This window comes from Choloepus didactylus, chromosome 9 (assembly GCF_015220235.1).
Source record: "Choloepus didactylus isolate mChoDid1 chromosome 9, mChoDid1.pri, whole genome shotgun sequence".
In the NCBI taxonomy this organism is placed as follows: domain Eukaryota; kingdom Metazoa; phylum Chordata; class Mammalia; order Pilosa; family Megalonychidae; genus Choloepus; species Choloepus didactylus.
Window position 1 is genome coordinate 50,429,791 of NC_051315.1, and position 21,134 is coordinate 50,450,924.

General features: G+C 38.4%; 1 protein-coding gene across 2 annotated transcripts in view; it reads right to left on the reverse strand.

The window, feature by feature from the left end:
• Positions 1-2,533: 2,533 nt before the first annotated feature.
• DPP4 (dipeptidyl peptidase 4) overlaps positions 2,534-21,134 on the reverse strand; it is a 91,816-nt gene continuing 73,215 nt past the window's right edge. The window contains exons 21-26 of one of the 2 annotated variants that reach the window (XM_037848901.1): positions 19,659-19,713; positions 19,008-19,107; positions 16,397-16,461; positions 5,744-5,816; positions 5,405-5,478; positions 2,534-3,812 (exon numbers count right to left, since the gene is read on the reverse strand). In XM_037848901.1, coding sequence (XP_037704829.1) covers positions 3,711-3,812; positions 5,405-5,478; positions 5,744-5,816; positions 16,397-16,461; positions 19,008-19,107; positions 19,659-19,713 — 469 coding nt within the window. In that variant the 3' untranslated portion in view covers positions 2,534-3,710. The remainder of the gene's footprint in view (positions 3,813-5,404; positions 5,479-5,743; positions 5,817-16,396; positions 16,462-19,007; positions 19,108-19,658; positions 19,714-21,134) is intronic. The other variant, XM_037848902.1, reaches the window with a different exon arrangement.

Consider the following 21,134-nt stretch of genomic DNA (forward strand, 5'->3'; position numbering starts at 1 on the left):
TGTACTTTTTTTACATTAGGAGATGGGAGAGAAGGGGAATTCAAAAGGGTGAAGTAACATTCTTTAAAATGTTTTCCACTGGTGGGTTGTGCTGCTGAGATGCTGACCCTGGTCTGTCTGTCAACCCCTGTGCCCTGTGTCTCCTCAGTAGGTGAGATGTGACCCACCCCTGACTCCTTCCCAGGATCATCAATCTGGATCACGTCCCCCAAGTCCGGTGAAGATGAGCAATATTTCTTCTCCATATGTTAGCTTTGCTAACATTGAGAAACAGACATACTCGATGAAATGCCATCTTGCTCATGAAACACAAATATCATGACTTTAGATAGGAGAAGCTCAAAGAAATAATTAGGGGTTTGGGTTGTTTGGTGGGTCACACTTCTCATCACACACATGCTTTTTAAATAATTTGGCAAACTTGGAGTGATGGTTCAGATGAAAGACTAGAGTAAGAATGTTGGTTGAGTTTGTTAAAGCTTAAAGCCTGTATGCAACAGAAAGATGCTCTTTTCAACAAGCAGTAGGCAAATTAATTCTTTCTATTAATTCCATTTATGGGGCTTAAATGTTAACATTGTCAGAGAAAAATGTGGAAAGGTGATAGAGCATGATGCTGGTCTTCTTAATACCAAGTTTTTCTTACTGGGTGGTGATGTCATGCTTCATTACTACTATTTGTCTCTCATTCCCAATCATCTGTAATCCTCAGAAATCCTGAATACACACTCCAGATATCCAAGGGCATATGCAGAAAGGTTCTCAGACACCGCTGAAATAACTGTCATAAAGTTGACACAATAAAATTCTTTTACTTTACTCTAGAAAAAAAAGCCGTTCTTATATTTTAGTATGGTTTTCCTTTAGAGCTTATTGAACCTTTAATGTACAAATCTAGTAGTCTTATAAATTGGAATTATTGGAGCAAAAGCAGCAAATGCCAAGAGGTGGAACTGGTAGCCTCAGTGACACCTGTGAATGAGAAAGGAAAGAGAAAATATCCATAATGACAAACAGCCTAATGTGGTAATTGATCTTTATGGTAGTAGCCCTGAGTTGGCAAGGAGGGGTTGAATTATGTTCTGTGCCTGCTATTTAAGAAAGCACAGAGGTATGTAATCATTTTTGGCAATGTTTCCAACAAAAAAATTTTCAAAAAGAAATTTAAAATGACTTCCTAAATATCTCAATTGCAACCTAAAAAGCAAAACTTGTATCCACAGAAAAGATGTAAACCATTTCTCCTTTCCTTTCATATTTGCACCCAGGTGCTGGGTGCACTCTGTCAGGTCATTTATGAAAGGAGTTCTAGCCATCTACATTCCCACAGAGGCTGCAGCTTTCGATGGCAGACAAGTCTGCACATCTGGTATGATTAGTGGTATGATTAGTTCCTGTGTGTTTCATTTTCAGCCTCAAATTAAGTCCATCTCTAATTAATTTGTTAATTTCTTTATCTCCCTTTTCTGGGAAGTTTAAAACTCTTGTTGGAGAATAAATCTTTTGCTATGAGGGTCAAATGAGGACTGCTTTAACTTCAATCACATTCCTACCATTTGCAACCCCCATTGCCCATAATATATGTACTGTTTTGTGTTTTTTTCCTTAATTATCTCTGGGCTCCAGAGAAAATATTTGGTATGTTTAGAAACTAAAGGAGCAATGAATTCGTGTCTAGGACTATAGTTTTGATATTGTACAATATCCGGTTTCAAGTTAAGATAAGAGGAGAATTTCCATTTAATTTGCTTTTATGACTATAAATGTAGTCCAGGATGTGAACATACAACATAGACCTACTGTTTCTGTATATACAACCCTGCAAAGACTGGTCAGGTTACTCAAGATGACTGAATTCTATTAAGATATAGAATATAAGAGCTCTACAGATTTAAAGGTCAGTTTATGATTCCAGTGGATGAAGGGTATTTGGGACTTATTAAGACTTATTTTAGGAGTAAAGTTGGAGCTGAATTTCACAGTCCTCTGTCCATTTCTTTGCAAGACTCAAGAGTCTTATTGTTGAATTGATAAATTTTTCCATATCTTCCATTTTAGCTTTTTATGTGGTAGCTCACCTAAGATTACTTTGTCTAGAAAATGGTCTGAAACTAAATTTAAATTAGTAAACTCATTTTTTTTTTAAATGTGGCCATTAGGCAATAATTGAAATAAAAAATTGTTTCCTCAGTTATTTAGACATTGTTTTGATAGGTCAATTCGAGGACCTGATATCTATGCTTTCTATGTTTAGGTCTATCACAATCATTATTATAGTTATGTCAGCAAAACATAGTCAAACACTTAAATGATTGTCTTGACTTTTTTTTTTTTTTTACTTTTACTGAGCCATCACAGATACGAAGCTGATATTGTTGATATTATTTGTTCTTGTAATATGAGCCTCATCATAGTTCCCTAGAATATAATTATAAATTACATAAATAATTAAGATTATTTTAATTTCTCAAAAGCTATATGCATTTTTGATACAGAAATTGTGTATATATTAGACAAAAACACTACAGACTACTTAATTTAACACATTTTTATTATCAAGTTTTTACAAAAGCTGAATTCCCTCCATGTTTAAAAGGTAGTTTGGGATAGCTAACAAAAAAAACAAAAGCCTTTCTAGATAAACATGTCCACATGCCAGTGTGGTTTAGGTCTGATTCAAGACACAACTCATTACTTCTGAAAAACTGAAGGCACATTTATTAAATGACCAAGGGAAATTCCACAGTATGTAAAATTGGGATAATAATACATAGCATTCTAGTTTCTTTTCAGTTTTGTGAAATGAGTCCAAGGAAGTTAAAATACTCTTTTAATTAAGATGCTCAAAGAAATGAGATAAGAAAAATTGATGCAAGAACTTCAAGTTAGGAGTTGCGATACAAATATTTTCATCTTTTAACAGGCTAAGCTGATGTGTTCACATCGCAGTTCAAGCTGCCTATTCATTAGGAAACATCAGTCTTTTTTAAAAACACATTTGAAATGCTTTCTCATCACCTTTGCTGTGTTTTTGTAGCACCTATAGCCGTAACTGACACCTGGGGGCCTTGCATTGTTGGCAGTTTCCCTTGCATTTCCTTGGAGTCTGTTCAAGTGCTGTGGTTTTACTCAGAAGTCAGTGCTTTGCATGTATGATTTCCTGAGGTGGTTTGAACAGTGTTTCTCAGAAAACTTTGCCAGTCTGGCTATAAGAAGCTCTTCTCTAACAGGTGCTGGCAGTAGTCTGGTCAGGCTGATATCCTATCTGCTTTCTCTATCCCTACCTTTTCTTGCTCCTGCCTCAGTGACATCACTGCCCACATTATGCCATCCCTTTAAAGAAGAGAACAAGATTTGGACTAGGCTAGTTAGAGAGAAAGAAAATGCTGTCCAGACAACCTATGCAAAGCTCACATAAAAATAATTCGTATTTTTTTTGTTGATGTTATTTCAGCAGCTGACGTGAAAATGATTTTAAATGATAAACAAAACCAGACTGAACAATTCAAACTTCTTTAAAGCAATAATCTTTTGTGAGGACAGAAGCCCCTACTTAGGGTTATAGCTAAAAATCTGGGAACAAAAGTTACCATAAATTTCTTGATTTGAGTGCATGTTCTTTGAGATCATCATCTTGACAGGGTGGTTTTGAGATAATGAGAACAAAAATGACTTTTAATAAGCCTTAAATGGCATGCTGTCTGGAGGTGCTAAGGCAGAGAGAAGCATTGCTTTATGAAGTGGCTCATGTGGGTGTATATGTGTTGGTGTGCTGTGCTGCTGGCAATTCCATGGTCTTCATCAGTGTACCACTAGGGAGAGAAGAAAAAGATCAGAATTAGGAATTCAGCGTTTTAAAAAATCAAGTCATATGAACCCACAGGAGCAGTGTGGTATAAAACAGGGTGTTTTACTTCCTGAAAGAGTTTACAAACTGAAACGTGATCAAGAGGCATCTGATTTCCCCCAGAGCTTTCCCAAGGCGTTTTGTTGTGTCCTGCAGGAGTCCCTGACCCTCCCTTGCAGGTGCTAAGAGAACTCACTGTGAATTCGGCTTCACTGCACGGTGCTTTAGGGATATGTAAATGCTAATGTAAACACCCAAATCCATTTTAAAATTTATCTCAAAGACACCATTGTGCCCACTTGTTATAATTGTGTTATCAAGTTTCAAATTTCTTCTACACTGTAGTAAGATAAATTGTTATTAAAATAAATGAGTTTTTAAAAGCAAACTTTCCTATATATGTCACTAAGGAACTGGAAAAATCTACTTCAATATTAAACATATTTATGTACATGTTTACATACGTTTTACATAAATGAAGTCAAGTGCATAACTTTGAACACTTAGATTTTTCATTGGCAGTTTTTGTTTTGTTTTTGTTCTTTATATGGCATATTCTGACAGGGATGTAGAAAGCACTTATGACCTGAGGCAAAAATTTATCAATTCATATTATATTAAAGAAGTGGAAAGTCATGATAGGTAAATATATATTATGGAGACATAACTAAACTTTAAAAAAAAAATTGCTTAAAGTACCATGTCTTTTCTTTGAATAGGGGAAAAATAAACCTCAATCTCTTAGAAGAACCTGGTCCAGTTTTTCTCAGTATCCAAATTATTGTTCCACTCCTACATAGTGGGCAGCATTTGGACTGAGCACAGAGCAAAGCATGTGTGTTAGAAGACCATGGGGGGAAAGCAGGCTTTTCTGGCTAACACAAAGAAAATTGCATTTTACACAAAAAATGTTTAGTGTAGCATGCACACACATGCTAGCACACACCTTTTCTCTGGAAAGCTCTGGTGCAGAAAATGAATTTGACTTAATACCCAGAAACGTCAGTCTGGATAGGCAACAACAGCTCTAGCCATTTCTGACTTTATAAAACAAGTCTAATTGTTTATTGCCTGTGGTTGTTCAACAAAAGATAACATGGCAATTGCAAAAGCTGAAGCATGCTGATTATTAATGTCCCTCTGTTGTTAGAATGGCTAGTAATACATCCTAGACAGAAATGGATTTTCATATTTGAGCTGAGCTATTATCATGCTGGTTTCACTTGAGAATTACTCTGCCACACATATACTGAATAAGTGATTATTTTGGAATCAAAATAGGCAAAGGAAAGACTGAACAATCACATGGATAGAAGAGCAGTGTTTTGACACTCCTAGGATATGCAATATTATACTTCTTAACTCCAAACTCTCTAACATTATTGAATATTACTCTGTATGTGGCTCAAGGATATCCCGTCTCCGACTTTGAGCTGGAAAAATAAAAACCCTTTTCTTTCCATCTCCTGGGACCTCTCTGAGGACAAGGAGCCCAGAGAAAGGGAACCAGAGCCTCATCAGCAACTTCCCTCCCCTTGGCACAAAGTTTTGCTATACCATTGCCTGGAAATCAACGCCAGCATCCACCAGGGCTTTGGAGATCTGAGCTGACTGCTGAAAGTGAACGTTATCTGCAGGGAGAGAAAGGAAATGTAAAGTAACTAATAGCTGCTTCAGTTTTCCAATACCAAAGGATGAGAAAAGCACCAGAAGAAAGGGACTGTCTGAAGTTCTAGGACTCAGCATCCCATTTAGCCCAAGACAAGTGAGTTGTGGAAAGCAACACTGTTTTATTGAAGTAAATGTAACAGTCTTGCCCCTCATGCTTTTGTTTTGTCAGTAGTGAAATTGCAAACCTGTCTGTGATACTAAAAAGTCTAATTAACTGAAACTCACCATCTGCTGTTCCATGAATAAGGAGGTACTCAACTTGTTTAAAATTTTCAGCTCTGCTCATGACTGTTGAATTCTGGAATTGGGAAAAAGAATGTCATTATTCAAAAAAGGATCTGCCATAAACTGATTTTTCACTTCAGTTTACAAAATAAAATGTTTTCAGCTGGGGCCCCCTTTGATACAAAATATAGCAAACCGATATTCAAGCAAATGCTGTCTCCATGCATGGCAGAATGCGCGGCATGCCCTGTGCCTGGGAGACAGGGCTGGAAAGGAAGGGTGCCACGTCTTCCCTGCACATGCAGGAAGTGGGCACCTGCCACCCAGGCTGCATGCAAAAACCCCTTCAGTCCCAGATCCCAGATTGGCTGGGTTCTATGCATTAGCACAGGGCATAGTCTCATATTAGCAATGTATGTTCCATGGGCTTATGCTGTAGTTCAGCCAAAAAGTGTATTGCCATGGCAACCGTGTGTCACATGGTGCCATACATGCTACATTTCAAAGAGCCTGTACATAGCATTTGCAACTAAACATACTCTGCAATATGTCATGTGAACTTTGGTCCACATTGCTAGGCTCTGAATGAAAAGTAAATATTACCTCTTTCGGAACAGATGTTTAAAACCTAAGCAAAGTAACATATGGGAGGGGAAAAGGGTGAAAAAGATCAAGGATGGTATCGCAAAAGCAGTAGGTTTGTTGTTGTCTGTTTCGTTCTATGTTGGGGGAAATGCTGCTATTGGACCAAGTCGTTCCCAAAGCGGATAGGGAAAGGCTAAAAAACTGGGAAGTCAGCTTTTTGAAGACTGCTCCATGGCCTGTGTCAGGTATGGTATCTTAGAATGAGGTCCAGGGGTCTTAGATGGAAAAAGCCTTTGAAAGCATAGAACTGGTTATCTGATCTTAATTTGGAATTTTTTCAAAGTTTTGGGATGAAAGTAGCTAATGTCTCATAGACAGTGTGGTGTTTTTGCAACAGGATGGGCAAAAGTCTGCTTGTATTGAATTGGTATAGGTTGGGCAGGGTTTCACTTATACGGATTTAAAATCAACCAGCTAGTCCTGCAGTTTGTTTATGAATCAAAGTCAACTTTTTGAAAGTCAGAGTTTGTAATTTACAGATATTTTTGTAGCTAACACCAATTGAAGATTTTTCATGGGAGCCCTGGTGGGCCGGCAAGAAGGGGGTGGGACCGAGGTCCCCAGCTTCCACATCAGTGAGCGTGTGACACTCTGAGCCTTGTTTTCTGTAAAATGAGAATAAGAATAACTCCTCTTACTCTCTCAGTGAAATAGGAATCAAGAGACATGGCACAAGCATTTTCTTTTCTTTTGTTTGAGGTTAAAACTGATGCTGAATATTGTGACACCATGTTTGTCTGGAGAAGAGACATTCTGTCTACAACTTTCAGGACAGAGTCACTCAAAATATTTCAGTTGACTGAGGCTCCCAAAGTTACCTTGGCCTGGAAAGCATCAAGTAAATGCTCTCCCACACGTGCAAGCTGGTTCCCACTCATCCTGACCATACTGCATTTCTGATCCAAATTGAGAATTTACCCATCATGAACTGTCTGAATAAACATTATATTCCTATTTACTTTATCTTTAAGAAAGTTTTAACTGGTAAGATAACCCATATATGTAAAAATCTACCCACCCATCCATCCCCTCATTCATTCATTTTTTTTCAGCTAGTCAATATTTATTTGTTACATCCCCCACTAAATCATAAGCTCTATGAGAAAAGCGACCTGTTTCCATTGTTCATTGCTCCGTTCTTAGCATCAAACACAGTGCTAAATATATATCAATTAAATAAACAAATGAAAGAAATTATTAAGTGCTGGTCTTGTACCATCTACTGTATTCAGTCCCAGTTTTGCAGAGGCAAGTGGGAACAGCTGGGGTAGATGGAATAAAATACTCTCATTCTGAAATTTAAGACAATGTGTTTTGCCCACTTTCAACCCATATACCATACTATAATAATAATAACTAATATTTGAATGTTTATGCTGTGTCAATCACTATGCTAAGCACCATAAAGGATTTATAAAATCATTATTCCACTTAATCCTCACAACATGCCTGTGAGTTAGGTACATGCTAATCCTGTCTTATAGATGGAGACGCCAAAATTCAGACGGTGAGTAACTCACACCAGGTTAAAGCTGTGGGAAGTGTCAGAGCTGGACACAGACTCTGACTGCAAACCCCCTTTTGCCTCCTATGCTGCCTTGCATCTCTAACTAAAATCCAAGCTGCTCATGCTGTATTCTTTCAGCAAAGAAACAGGCTGAAATAAAATTTTAAATAGTTGTTCTGGAATTTGAAGGAAACAAATGCACCGGCTATCTTTTGGCTCCTGAGACCACATGCCTCCTTAGACTGAATTAATTGAAAGAGACTGGTCTGCACAGCTCTGAGTAAGATTTGGGAAGGATCGGTTTTTGGCCTGTGCAGGTGATGTGTAGCCTAACGCAGCAATAGAACCACCTGAACAAATCTCTGCCCATTAGAGAAGAAAGGGTCAACATAAATCTCCCCAAAGACAGTGTCCCACAGCATTCAAAGCTGGAGAAGGAGCTGAGGCTTGGACACTGACAGTAGGACACAGCGTTAGCGTCCTCCTTACTGCTCCTTTCTGCTTGTCATGCTCTAAGCCTGTGCTGGCTGCACCACACTTCCCTCTCACCTTGGGTCTCCCCATACTACTCCTAGCCCTTTCCTTGTGGGAAATATTCAACTGTAACACCCAGACCTGACCCAAATATACTGCTGTGCCACCTCACCTCACCTCCCAAAGCTTCATGGTCCTTTTTTGCTTGGCAGCTCGGGCAGCAAAAGCTGCTCCTACATCTCCCCGAGCCATGAAACTGAGAAATGTCATTGAAACACAGAGTAAGAGTTAGGAGACATAAAAAATACACAGGACAGTTAGCAAGGAAAGTGATAACTACTGGAGTTTGGACCAAAACAGTTTCTGGCTGCCTTTTTTTTTTCTTAAATGGAGTGAATACAGGCTGAAAGAAGACAATTTTTATAAACAAGTAAAACCCTGAGCCTAAGATAAATGTTGTGATGTACACACTGTAGCTGTGATGAACTAGACATGGTGAGAAATGCAACATACTGAGAAAAAGACGAAAACTGTGATAAAAGTGTCATGATGCAAATTGTTTTACATTAACAATATTACACTACAAAGAAAGAAAGACAAATACTTTAATGCAGCAAGAGAAAAATAAAACAAAAGCTTTCCCTGCAATGGCAAGATGAGTGTGCCATTTCAAATGCACACTTCCCCCTGCTCCCTGGGAGAAGCCTTAGGAGGGACCTCTCTGAAAGGAAGACAGGCAGCCCTCTCAAAGGCTCTCAGGCTGCAGAGAACAATTTTTCCCCAGGAAAAATGCAGCTGTGTCACTTTGCCTCTGAACTACTGATCATTGCCTACTAGAAGAGCACCCTGCTTTCTCAGTCAAGACCCTTGGCAGTGCATGGTATGGTACCCTGTAACCTATGAAAGGTGACACTCAAAGCCAATGAAAAACCTGCATGCCTTAAGGTGAGATTAATTATCAGAAAAACTTTGGTTGTGTTCTTTCAACCCACCACCATAGGATAATCCCCATTTGCCTATCGATGGAAACAGAAATAAAAAAGGAAATGGATGACTATGATGCTAGAAGCTGAATAGTCTATCACCAACTACTAAAAAGGAAGCTCAGAGTGATAAATGGGCAAGGATGTGAATGGTGGTGCAGTTGGCACTCTCCCGAGGCTAGAAACTTCCGGAGAGCCCTGCTGCCAGCAACACTCTGGCAAAGAGAAGTGGGAAGGATTGGTCCAGTGGCACTGCCGATTCTACAGCATCTCTGTGAGGAGCTTTTCCTTCAAGCCCCAAGAAGAACCATCTGTAGCTGCTTGTTGGATCATGCTGGTTCTTCAGTTACCTTCCAACAAATAAATCTTTGTATTTTTTGAAATAAAAGAGGGAGCTGACAAGAGTAAGGAAGTACTGTGAGAAACAGAAGGTATAACAAATTTTAAGCCACCCCCTGTGCCATCTAGGAACTAGAAGTTCCATTCACTTCTCGAGTATAATAATGTGGCAGCTGTCAAGTTTCGAAAGCTTACCTCGTGGCAGGCACAGATGGGACTCATTCACCCCTTTCAGTGACTGTGATGTAGGTCTGATTATCCCCATTACCCAGATAAGGAACGTGAGATTCCAGGAGGTTAAGTGACCTCCCCAAGGTCATTCTCGCTAGTAAGTGGTGGAAATAGGATTTGAATAAAGGTCTAACTCCTGAGTCCACGCCCCTTATCACTATATCAGACTGTCCCTTGACATCACAGCCTAACAACCCGTTGTCACTTCTAGGCTTTTGTAGAAATACCAAACAGCCAGAACTAATTGGCAATCCCTGCCCTTCAGTGAGATATTACCTTGGGTTACCTGTTAGATCTATGCATTCCCTCACTTGCAATGAAAGCCTCACAAATAATATCGACTGACACCATTTGGGGAAGCACCATTAATGCCACAACACAGGCCACAGAAAATGTTTAGGAAAAAAAAATGAATTCAACCCACTATATCAGATGTTTTGCTTGTTTACATCTATCAAACAACTGTACCCCTGAGATGCCAAGGAAAGAGCTCCCAACCGCCCCAGACAGGGGGCTCTACCTCAGGCCTCATCAAGCATCACTGGCTTCTTTAAAGATCACACAGCAGTCAACATTTTATCAGCACTCAACAAACAAGTTAAGGTTTGGCTTAAATCTGAAGGTCTCTCTCCCTTTGGCATATTCTGGGATAATAGAACAAATGTCAAATCAGTACAAGATGGCATATTTACAAAATTGCACCCTGTTTTGCATAACCTAACGATGCAGCAGTTCTTAAGGATTGAACATTTCAAATCTGCTAGCAGAAGACTGCCAAATCTATGACTGTTTCATACACTTGCCAAAAGCCTATCAAATTTTGAGCAAAATGCAAAATAAATCTCCTCTACAAGTTAAATCAGTCCCTTCTGTGCGTTCCAGGCTGCCCTCTTCTCTTGGCAATAAGGCTCAGGACTTGGATCCCATTTCTTTGCCCTTGATCTTTTACTTCTCTCTCCGTATATTCATAAATCCACCCCCTCCCCAGTCTCTTGTCCTGCCTTATTGGCCACCATTTGGCCGACTTTCCACAGTCCTTATTCCATGTTATCCCTCAATTCACTGAACCTGCTTCACAAATTTCCAGAAAACCATGTCTACTTGCAACCCATTTGTCTACATGCTCTTCTGGCCCCTTTCTCTTATGTAACCAATTGAGGACCGATCCCTGCTTTCCCTTTCCGTCCTCCTGAATCTCCTTGTAATGGTTTCAGATAAGAGCACTCTCCCTTTCCCAACCTTCAATATCTGTTTATGTTATGTAACATTTTTGTGCCTCAGTTTCCGCGTCATTAAAACAGAGATAATGGGAACATGTCTTTCAGAGGCTTTGGGGGAGAATTAAATCTGATAACCCTGTAAAGAGCTTAGAATTGTGTCTGGCCATGGGAGCATTTAATCAATGAGCGCTACCATGGTTTGCTCTCATTTGCAAACTATTTGCAATTATAATTTTTTAAACCAAAGAACCTTTCTTCAAATAAATCTTTATATGTAAACTCAGTGTATTATATACCTGAAACTGGATATGCTCTGATTGACGTAGGAGAGAAGTAAGAGAAAGGTGAAACCCTAAGTTCTTGGCCACTTACTTCTACTCCCTTCATGCTCCCAACTATTTATAGAATTCCTGGGCTCCACCATCACAATTTGGAAACCACTAGTCTATTTCATACATGTTGGGCACGTATCACATTCAAGTTCATGCTTTATTACCTACTCTCTTATTTCTCTCCAAGAATGCTGCATGTATGTTTTGTCTCACAAACAAGGTAATACATTTCTGGACAATCAGAACAATAGGCACTTTGAATAGCTGGATAAAAGAAAGTCTACCACGTATTAACAATTTTTACAGGTGTGTTTAAAAGACCAATGACTACGTGGGGTGACAGTGTGATTGTGAAAACCTTGTGGATCATACTCCCTTTAGCCAGTGTATGACTGGATGAGTAGAAAAATGGGGACAAAAACTAAATGAAAAATAGCGTGGGATGGGGGGGATGATTTGGGTGTTCTTTTTTACTTTAGTTTTTTATTCTTATTCTGATTCTTTCTGATGTAAGGAAAACATTCAAAAATAGACTGGGGTGATGAATGCACGACTATATGATGGTACTGTGAACAGTTGATTGTACACCCTGGATGAGGATTGTATGGTATGTTAATATATCTCAATAAAACTAAATTTTATTATTAAAAAAAAGACCAATGATTGGTCATATGAAAGACTATTAATCAGTGTTAGTCAGAAACCCATTCCTCAGGCTGTGGCTATTTGTTTTGTTTTGTTTTGTTTTGTTTTGTTTTCTATTGGGAGTAGGAATTGTCTCACTGTTTGATTCCTTTGCTCCGATTCTGTTGCCATTTGTGTCTGCTGTAGGCCAAGAACTTACTGTAGAAAAGGTTTTCCCACAGAGCTACCCTGCCCGCCAGCTCTGACTGTCACCCCTCCACTTCAATTATGCACTTAGAGCTTCTGGTACTAGGTCCTTGGGGTTTTAGAGAAATGAACCCCTTCCTTCCTCTTTGAGTTTCTGGTATCCACTAAGAGTGCTCCTGCCTTGCCACCTGGCAGCAAATGGGCAATTTCCCAAGAGTCTTACGAAATCACTGTACTGGGCTTAAGCCTTGGTCCCAGCATCTCCTAATCTATATGGATCTATATAAGAATATGAAAGGGCCCTCCCTCCATTTAGATGCTGCCCCCAGGCACATACCTTAGCAAATGTAGTACAGTCTAGCTTTCAGCAGGACCCAGGCCAAACAACTAGACATGACATCCTTTTGTTGTTTCTCTACTAATTTCCTTTTCTAAATGTTAAGTAGGACTGTTAATTCGCAAGATATGCTTCTCTTGGTGATGTGGGTTTCTCTAAATTCTTCCAAACCTAGGTCATCAATGACATAATAATAAATCTTTTCCTCATATGAGTTTTATTAAAAGTTATATTATTTTCCAAAAGCTATGAGTCTCATTGTTGTATGGATGGCTCTTTAACTGAAAGGCCCTGCCCACTGGGAACATGGATGGAGCTCAGGGTCTTACGTATTGAACACTTCAGGCATTCGCATCCTCATTGTACTGAAAAGAGTCAGTCAGCTGGACTAAATGTTTTCAAAATATTTCCTTCTGACCCACTAAAACGCACAGGGTATGAAAACCTCTAAGGAATTGTCTTTGTCTTTTCAGAGAGGAGCGGGAGAGAGGGAGGAAGACAAGGAAGGAGAGTAAGAGAAGAAAATAAAAACAACCTGGTAAAGAGGGAAAGAAAAGTAAAAGACGGAGTCCAGAGGGGCAGCTGGGGCCTTGGAGGAAAATAGAATCTTTGAATGTATTCTTGCCAGAGACAAAAGCACAGGCTCATTTAAAAAACAAAGGAGGGCAGCTTTATTCTGAAGCCTGCTGTGCACCAAAAATAGGCACTTAAATTCAGTTCTTCAGATTTGGAGGAAGGAACTTACCATGGTGGCAACAATTCGGTTAATGTTTTAGCCTCACTTTCTCCTGCCCACCTTAACTATCACCCTCCCAAATAATTCTGAGTAACACATTGGGAACCTTTAGCTCCCTGGTACTGGCAGTTTTAATGTGTCCATTGCCAGCAATGAATTTTGTGCCAAGAAAACCCGACTCCTGGCGTGGAAGGATTAAACAGTCCTCTGGTGCCATCTGTGCAGTGAAGTGAAAGAGTGACTGTGTGCGCCCAATGTGCGCGTGTTGCCATTGGCAGTAGGAAGTGACTTCTATTTACATGACTACCTCACGCAGTGAACACCTAAGGGGAGAGATGAAAATGGCCACTGCAGTGGGGGGTAGAGTTGGGGCAGAGGGGGGTCTTGTGTGGGAAAGAGAAGCCTACAGGAAGGACGGGAATAAGATGCAAGTTGAAATGGTAGATTGAGAACCTGTTGGCTAATGTTCTTCAGTGAAAATAGGGTGGGTGCCATGGACTCCCTTAGGTGTCAGGGGTTCGACTTGACCTTGAGCTGCTACTTTGAAAGATTTTTTTGGATTGGGTTTTTTAAAAATGAACTTTTGACTTCTTACCCACCATGTTCTAGAGCCAGAGAGAGAGTCCTGGCCAGTACAACTCTAATGTTTCAGGAGCTTTTGGTAGTTTAGGGGTATCCAAGAAAGCCATTTGGCTACTCAGCAAATATGGTGTACTACAGGAGGGATGGTTTTCAAATTTAAGCATTCTGGTTGGGTCATTAACAAGAAAATTCAGAAAAATGAAAATTCACTCTGAAAATGACAGAATGATGGAGAACTACAATTTTTATTTCCAGGTTTTCCCTCAAAAAGTTTTTATAAAAATTGAATCAGGAAAGTTTAAAGTTTACACTTCATATTGAGTAATCTAAAGAATGCAATGTTGAGTAAAACCTTGTGTAGCTATCAAAACTGCAGAGGGGCAAATCAAGGATAAAATAACTATTAATCCAAGATAGAATACAATGAAGATTAAGAGATATACCCCTAAGAGGACGGGGGTAATGGGCAGTTATTGCTTAAAAGGACCAGAGTTTCTGTTTGGGGTGATCAAAAATTTTGTTAATAGATGGTGGGAACAGTTGCACAGCATTGTGAATGTAATTAATACACTTAAAAATGGTTGAAGTGGCAAATTTTATGTTATGTATATATCACCACAATAAAATTTGAAATAAAAAAGAGAAATGTGGAAAAGGGCATGGGATTTAAAAGAAGACGGGGGGAAGGGGCAGTACAATTTTCCTAAAAGATGGCGATGGAAGGGAAATGACGTTCCAGGCAAAAGGAATAAAAGTGAGCACAGGCACAAAAATGGAAGACCCAGAAACATTCAGAGAACAGTAAGGACTCCTGATAAAATGGGTCGTTGTAAGAAGGGTTTTGAATGTCTGGTTAAAGAGCGAGGATGGGACTTAGTTGAGTACATGAGAAGGGACCATGAAAGAATTGTGCATGGGGGTTAGCCTCATAGCTCCATGTGGAATGGACACGAGTATGGACCGACAAGATAAGGGAAGACGAATTACGTTATTGTTACAAAAAGAAATAGGTCACGTGATGGCAACAATGTGGTTGTGAAGAAGGGAAAGGATGTCTAAAGCAGCTCATTGGATGTGGAGGAGAAAGAGTGGGAAATAGAGCCCAAAATATCTGATGGGACCATTAACAGAAATGGGGGCAACTTGATTATAGGCTGCTTTGTAGGGATAGTTGATTTGTGCATCTCACTTTAAAGATTGTTACTTTTCTATCTTGACTGGAAAACACAGTGAAAACCCACACAATTGCAGGCACTGACCCATACCACACACAAACACAATAAAAACAAGAAATAAAAACCTACAAGCCTCATAATTAAAGCAGAAAGGAACAGGTAAAATTAAACAGTTTATATTTATGTTGCAAAACTGCAAGTTCTATTTGAGTTTTATTGTGTTTTGATCACATGGGTTCAGAATCCATAGTAATGATTGATGACCTCTTACAAAAATGTACAAATAATGCTCAGAGCAATGTATTAATATGAAGCCTATATGTTGATAGTCATGGCCCAGATGAGGGGAAATTATGTTCTTAAATTATTCTTCTTGTTTTTCCTCTTTTTAACTTGTCCTGGGAAGAGTTTTGAATGCACTTTAAAAAATGTAAACATCAGAGATGATTTACCTTGTAATTTGTTAAGCTATAGAGTTTGTGTTTTTTTTTTTTTTTCCCCAACTAACATGAATAATAGAATCAGGAAAGAAGTTTTCAAAGGGTCAAAGTGCTAGAAGAGTCCCTAGTACTTACGGTAGCACTTCCAGCTGCAATGAGAACGTACGTTCTGGCTTGTGGTGGCATCCACACTAGCACAAGGAGGCTGCCAATGACAGTTGCACCCAGATCATATTTCAAATGCTATAGCCCATCTGCTGAGCAACCTGCCCGTTGCTTCTCCCATCAGGCAGCCAGCCTTGGATGCTATTTAGTAATTTGGGTTCAGAAGCTTCTCAGGGTACTGCCCTACTGTACCTACTCTTCACCTGCTTTACTCAAATTTTGTGCAAAAAAATTGTACATATTTAGCTATAAGTATGAAAGTTATAGCCTTGTACAGGCACATTAATTCTGATGATGTCATAAGAAATTTTAATATGTAACTAAAGGTTTAGAGTCTTCTAGGCTCGAAAGGAATATGTTCAATTTGACATGTTTTCTAAACTGAAATTTTTATAATTAAAATAATTATCTGGTGTAGCTTTGTATTTTCAAATGAATGCATATTGTGACCTATATAGCATACGATAAAACTGTAATTATGCAGAATATAGTAGGGGAAGTTATTAGAGTATCTCTAAACCACCTGTGTTATTTCTTTTTAACAAGAATTTTGTTGGAAATAAAAAACATATTTTTTCTGGAATAGATGCACTTAAATATGTTCTTAAACCACTTATAAATAGGTCATAAAATGGATATAGGTCCTCATTTCTTACCTTGTAATGGTCAAGGTTGTCTTCTGGAGTTGGGAGACCCATGTAACGTTCTGTGTACACTGAGTCTGTGATAGAAAAAGAAAAAAAAATAGTTCATACAATAAAAACTTTTCTTCCTTCCATTGGGTTATTTTATGCATTTTTGTGTGTCTTAATGTGCATACAGGTACAGAGTGTTACCCTCAAAAATAGCACCTCCAGATCATTCTTCTTTGGCTTTTGAATGCAGCCAGAGACCCTGATTCCAAACACCTGCTCAGACTCTTGCCTTTCCAGACTCAGCCCCTGGATGGGGGCGGAGGGAAGTCAAACTAGTTGATCTAAAACCCAATCAACGATCCACCTGCAGAAAAGCCAAATGTGATGTGGTAAGAGGTAAAGAGCCTTACACTGTTGTTTGACCCTCTCAAAGAATCTGAACTAGGTAGACACGTATTGCCTAAATTGTCTTGAATTTTTAGGTCCCGGACATAAGTAACATGCAGTCATTGGTGATACTCCTTTTCATCTGGAAACCCCTAATGGTGTTCAATTATGAGTTGCTTCCTTAAATCACATTTTATCTTTTGGCAGATTGGAATTCAGTATAATGGAAAAAAAAAGAATTCAGTTATCATTTATTTGCCATACACCCCCATATCAGCACAACTACTCCACCTTAATTAATTCAAGTTAAACATTTGTTTTCTAGCTTTTTCTCGTTTTGCAGAAGGGCCTCAATTTTGGTGTTATGACATTAGCTCTTTCAACCAGAAACTTGGTGGAAAGATAGGTTTCATAATTGGTTTGGTTATTTTAGAGAATCAAACATATATTGCCGTATTTAAAAAAAAATTAAATCATACTCATACATTACATGTATTTGTAAGACAAACTGAGAAAAATTTCTGTGGTCAACTTCCAATATAACTTTTAAAATCTGAAATAACTGTTTTGAAAGAGGCCCCCTTAAGTGACCAGATTACAGGAAATAAGTAAGTATAAGAATGATATATTGCCATTGGGATATGTAGGTTAATGGCTTGAATTTCATTGTACTGTAATTGTACAGGTATTTCAAAAGTGATTTTATTAATCCTTTAAATGGATATTTCATCTAAATATCAATCTTAAACAACATTCTAACATTTTTTGGATGACTGGCATTGTAGACTGAAAACTACACTAAGTTCCACATATATTCTTCATGCCATTTTTATGAAAATCAAAATATCTTCCCCCAAAAGAGTAACAGCAATATTTTATCATTTTGATTAAAATGTATACAGACTGTATGTAATTTTATATAACCAGAGGACAATAAACTTCAAAAAATAAGATCTTCATAAAGTGCTCGTATCTTTTTTAACTTTCACATTTAAATATTAATAACTTGGGTTGACAGAGTAAAAATGAGGGCTTTAAAGGCAAAATAAACTTTTCCCCCAACAGATGCAGACTTCAGTGCTGCTAGTCACAGGACATAATACACCTTTCTTATTTATGTGACCAGATTTGCATGTGTAAAATTTGAAATTAAAATGAAAATACCAAATGCAGTCATTGTAAATTTTTAGAAATATGCCTTGAAATACCATGGTGTATTGTTTCACTGATGTATTTTTAAAGAAAATTTTTCAAATTTACACATGTATAAGAAATCTAGAAAGTTCCTGTATGTTAGGTTGGTGCAATACATTTAATGAAGGTCTCATCATCACCCATTCTGAACGCACAGTGTTTCTACTATCTTATTAACCACCAGAGGTCTCCAAAAACATGCCCTCCAACAGAATGATTAATATCAAGCAGAAAAGAATATGCAAACAAATCCATAGTGTGTGGCTCAACCCTCTGTCCTCCATTTTTTTTTTTAACAAAAAGATAGCAATTTATTTTTTATATTGGCCTCTTTTGACTGGGAGAGATTTTAAAAGAGGAATTTCCACAGATTCAGGATTAGGACCTTAAAAATATTTAATGGGCATATTCATTATCAACGATTCTATCCTTGTACTACATAAAGAACTTGAGATGGGGTCAGAAGAGACATAGAAAAACATTTTATCTCCTCACCACCTCAGACTTTTCCCTTCCACCTCATTGTCCACTGATCACTCCCTCTCCCTTGGAAATTATAGCCTTACATGCGTGTGATGCCTTATAGAGTAATATTTTTCTCAAAAAGAAGAGGCTATTCTAGGATGGTTGCCATCTACCTTGAGATAGTGGAAGAAAACAAAACCTCCCAGTACTGGAATTCCCCTGCCCCTACTCTCTTATTTCAGCAGCTTTACCAGAAGGAAGAGAAATATGTGCTTCTCATACTCTGCTAATATGTGAAGTTCCAAATTCAAATTAGAACACAGGTAAGGAAGATTTTATCTGCAGAAATGCAGCATTGGGGCTGTTTTGAGATCTGTCAATAAGCAACTAAATGAGTGGATAAATGATATATCACCCAGCCTTTCACAATAGCATAAATAAAGTATTAACAGTAACCACAAAGTATCTCTAAGAAGAATCAGCTTATTCACTGCAGAAATGCTGACACTCAAAAGGAGATGATGTCATCCCTGGGATTTCAAGGTCAACACTCAGTATCTCTTTGTACTTGATGGCAATTACTCACCATAGTATTCCCATCGGGACACAGGTGCCACAGCTATTCCGCACTTGAACACACCACTCCCCGACCCCAGGACCATCGAGGTTACATACCCTCCGTATGACTAAGGAAGGAAACAGTTATTTTTATGGAGGTAAAGGAATAAGGACATATGGTAAGCAAGTCGCAGCCACATTTCTCACATCTTTATATACTGTGCCTCTAGAGATAGAAAACATGGTAGATGAGGCTTAATTTGGTCTTAATTGGACAGCATCTAAAGACTATACTTTCAGAACCCGTCTCTTTTCTTGCTAGGTGTAGGGGAAAATGTATAGAAAATTTGCTGGCCCTGGTAACTGGGTAGTATCAATTCAAAGAAAAAAATACTAAATCTTTACTGACTCTGACTCATTAGAAAAGCCCTCCCTCTTCCCCCTCTCCTGTTCCCTCCCTCCCTCCCTCGCCTCTCTCTCCAGCAGGATAAACAAATGTGTAAGTCCTGGCTAGTAGCTAGTAGCGAGAGTCTAGTGGGCCATTGCCCAGAGATCTCAGACATTTTATCTGGACATGGTTTTCATCTCCAACTGTTTACATGCAAAAGATAAATTATCTTGCTCTGGGTTATATTCACTAAGGAATACATACAAATTCATCAGCCAAGCAACTACTCACCCAGCCCCAAATTGCGATCCGTTTGTCGTCCACAAATTGCATTTTGGAAAATGTTCTAGAACACATGGAAAAAGTCCATGGTTTAATATTGCACTGTGTATAGAAATACAAAACACTGCCATTTGTTCTCTAATTCATTCTATCGAAAACTAAGATGAATTACTTTCAGCAATCAAATAAACACCTGAGATAAATGTCTATCATTTTATCTTAAGATCTGGATGCACAAGGTTTACTTTTGTTTGAGTCCGTAAAAATTTTGTCTGAGTGTGTGTGTGTTTCACAGAAAACAAATCCTGGCAGTTTTTTTTCACAGCTTTATATAAAAATTTGCAGCCCAGATGCACTTTTCTTTACATAATTGAATTTAAACCTCTCCAGATGTTTTTCAGTTCGAGAGAGGCTGCCCCTGCAATGGGGAAATATAGGGGCATGGAGAACATCTGGGTAGGACTTAGAAATGTTTCCGGGCCCCCCACCTGGGAACTTAAACACCTCTCTCTAAATAAATCCCTTCTATGCTGGGTGTTGATTAGTTCAGCACAGTTTAAACAGAAAGCAATGTTTCTTTGATAGATTAAGGAATGTCTTTTTCTTGCAACTAAACTGGGTTCAGGAATGGAATCCAGGCATAGAAATGGGCAAAACATTTTTGTGCACCAAGTTTCTAATCTTAGCCTTATGTTAAAAGGCAATTTGTTCACTTAAAAAAAAAATCTAGCAAACGAGACTCTTAACTTTGTAGTATGGGGGGAACGGGGAGGGATCCTTGCATTAACCAGTACATGACTTTGAGCAACTTTGTATTTTCAATTGGTATGTGTCTCAGGCTGCCCAAGTTAAGCAGCATTAGAGAAAAATTAAAAGTAAGTAGGTTTAAACTCATTATCATCTCAATGTAAACTTTCTAAAATTGAAGAACAATGTGCATGCATCAGTTTTACACCAGATCATGAATGCACAACTTGACTCATCTTTTACAAAGAAGCATATCCTTGAAACCACCACCTGAATCAAGATATAGGGCATTGCTAGCACCCCAGAGGCCCGCCTGTCATTTTCCCTTTACCAAAAGAACAAAATGAAATATTTTTTATTGGATTCCATAAAAATTTTCCCGAATGTGTGTGCATGTGGATGTGTAGAAAGGCAATCAATATTCTGATTTCTATCAATAGTAATTTCCATTTCAATTCTAAGCCATAGATTGTTTTGCCTGGTTTTAAGCTTTCTATAAATTGAATATAAAGGATGTACACTTTTGTGCCTGGCTTCTTTCATTCAACTGCCTGGGTGTGAGATTTATCATGTTGTTGCTGAACAGTATTGCACTGGATGAAAACATCACATTTCATTACTTTTTAAACCAGAATTGTACGTTGTGAATACTTAATACCATAATTTTAGCCTTTGAAGTGGTCAGATTTAAGAGGTCTTGGAAACCATTCCCTATCTCTCACAGAAGACCAGTCTGGT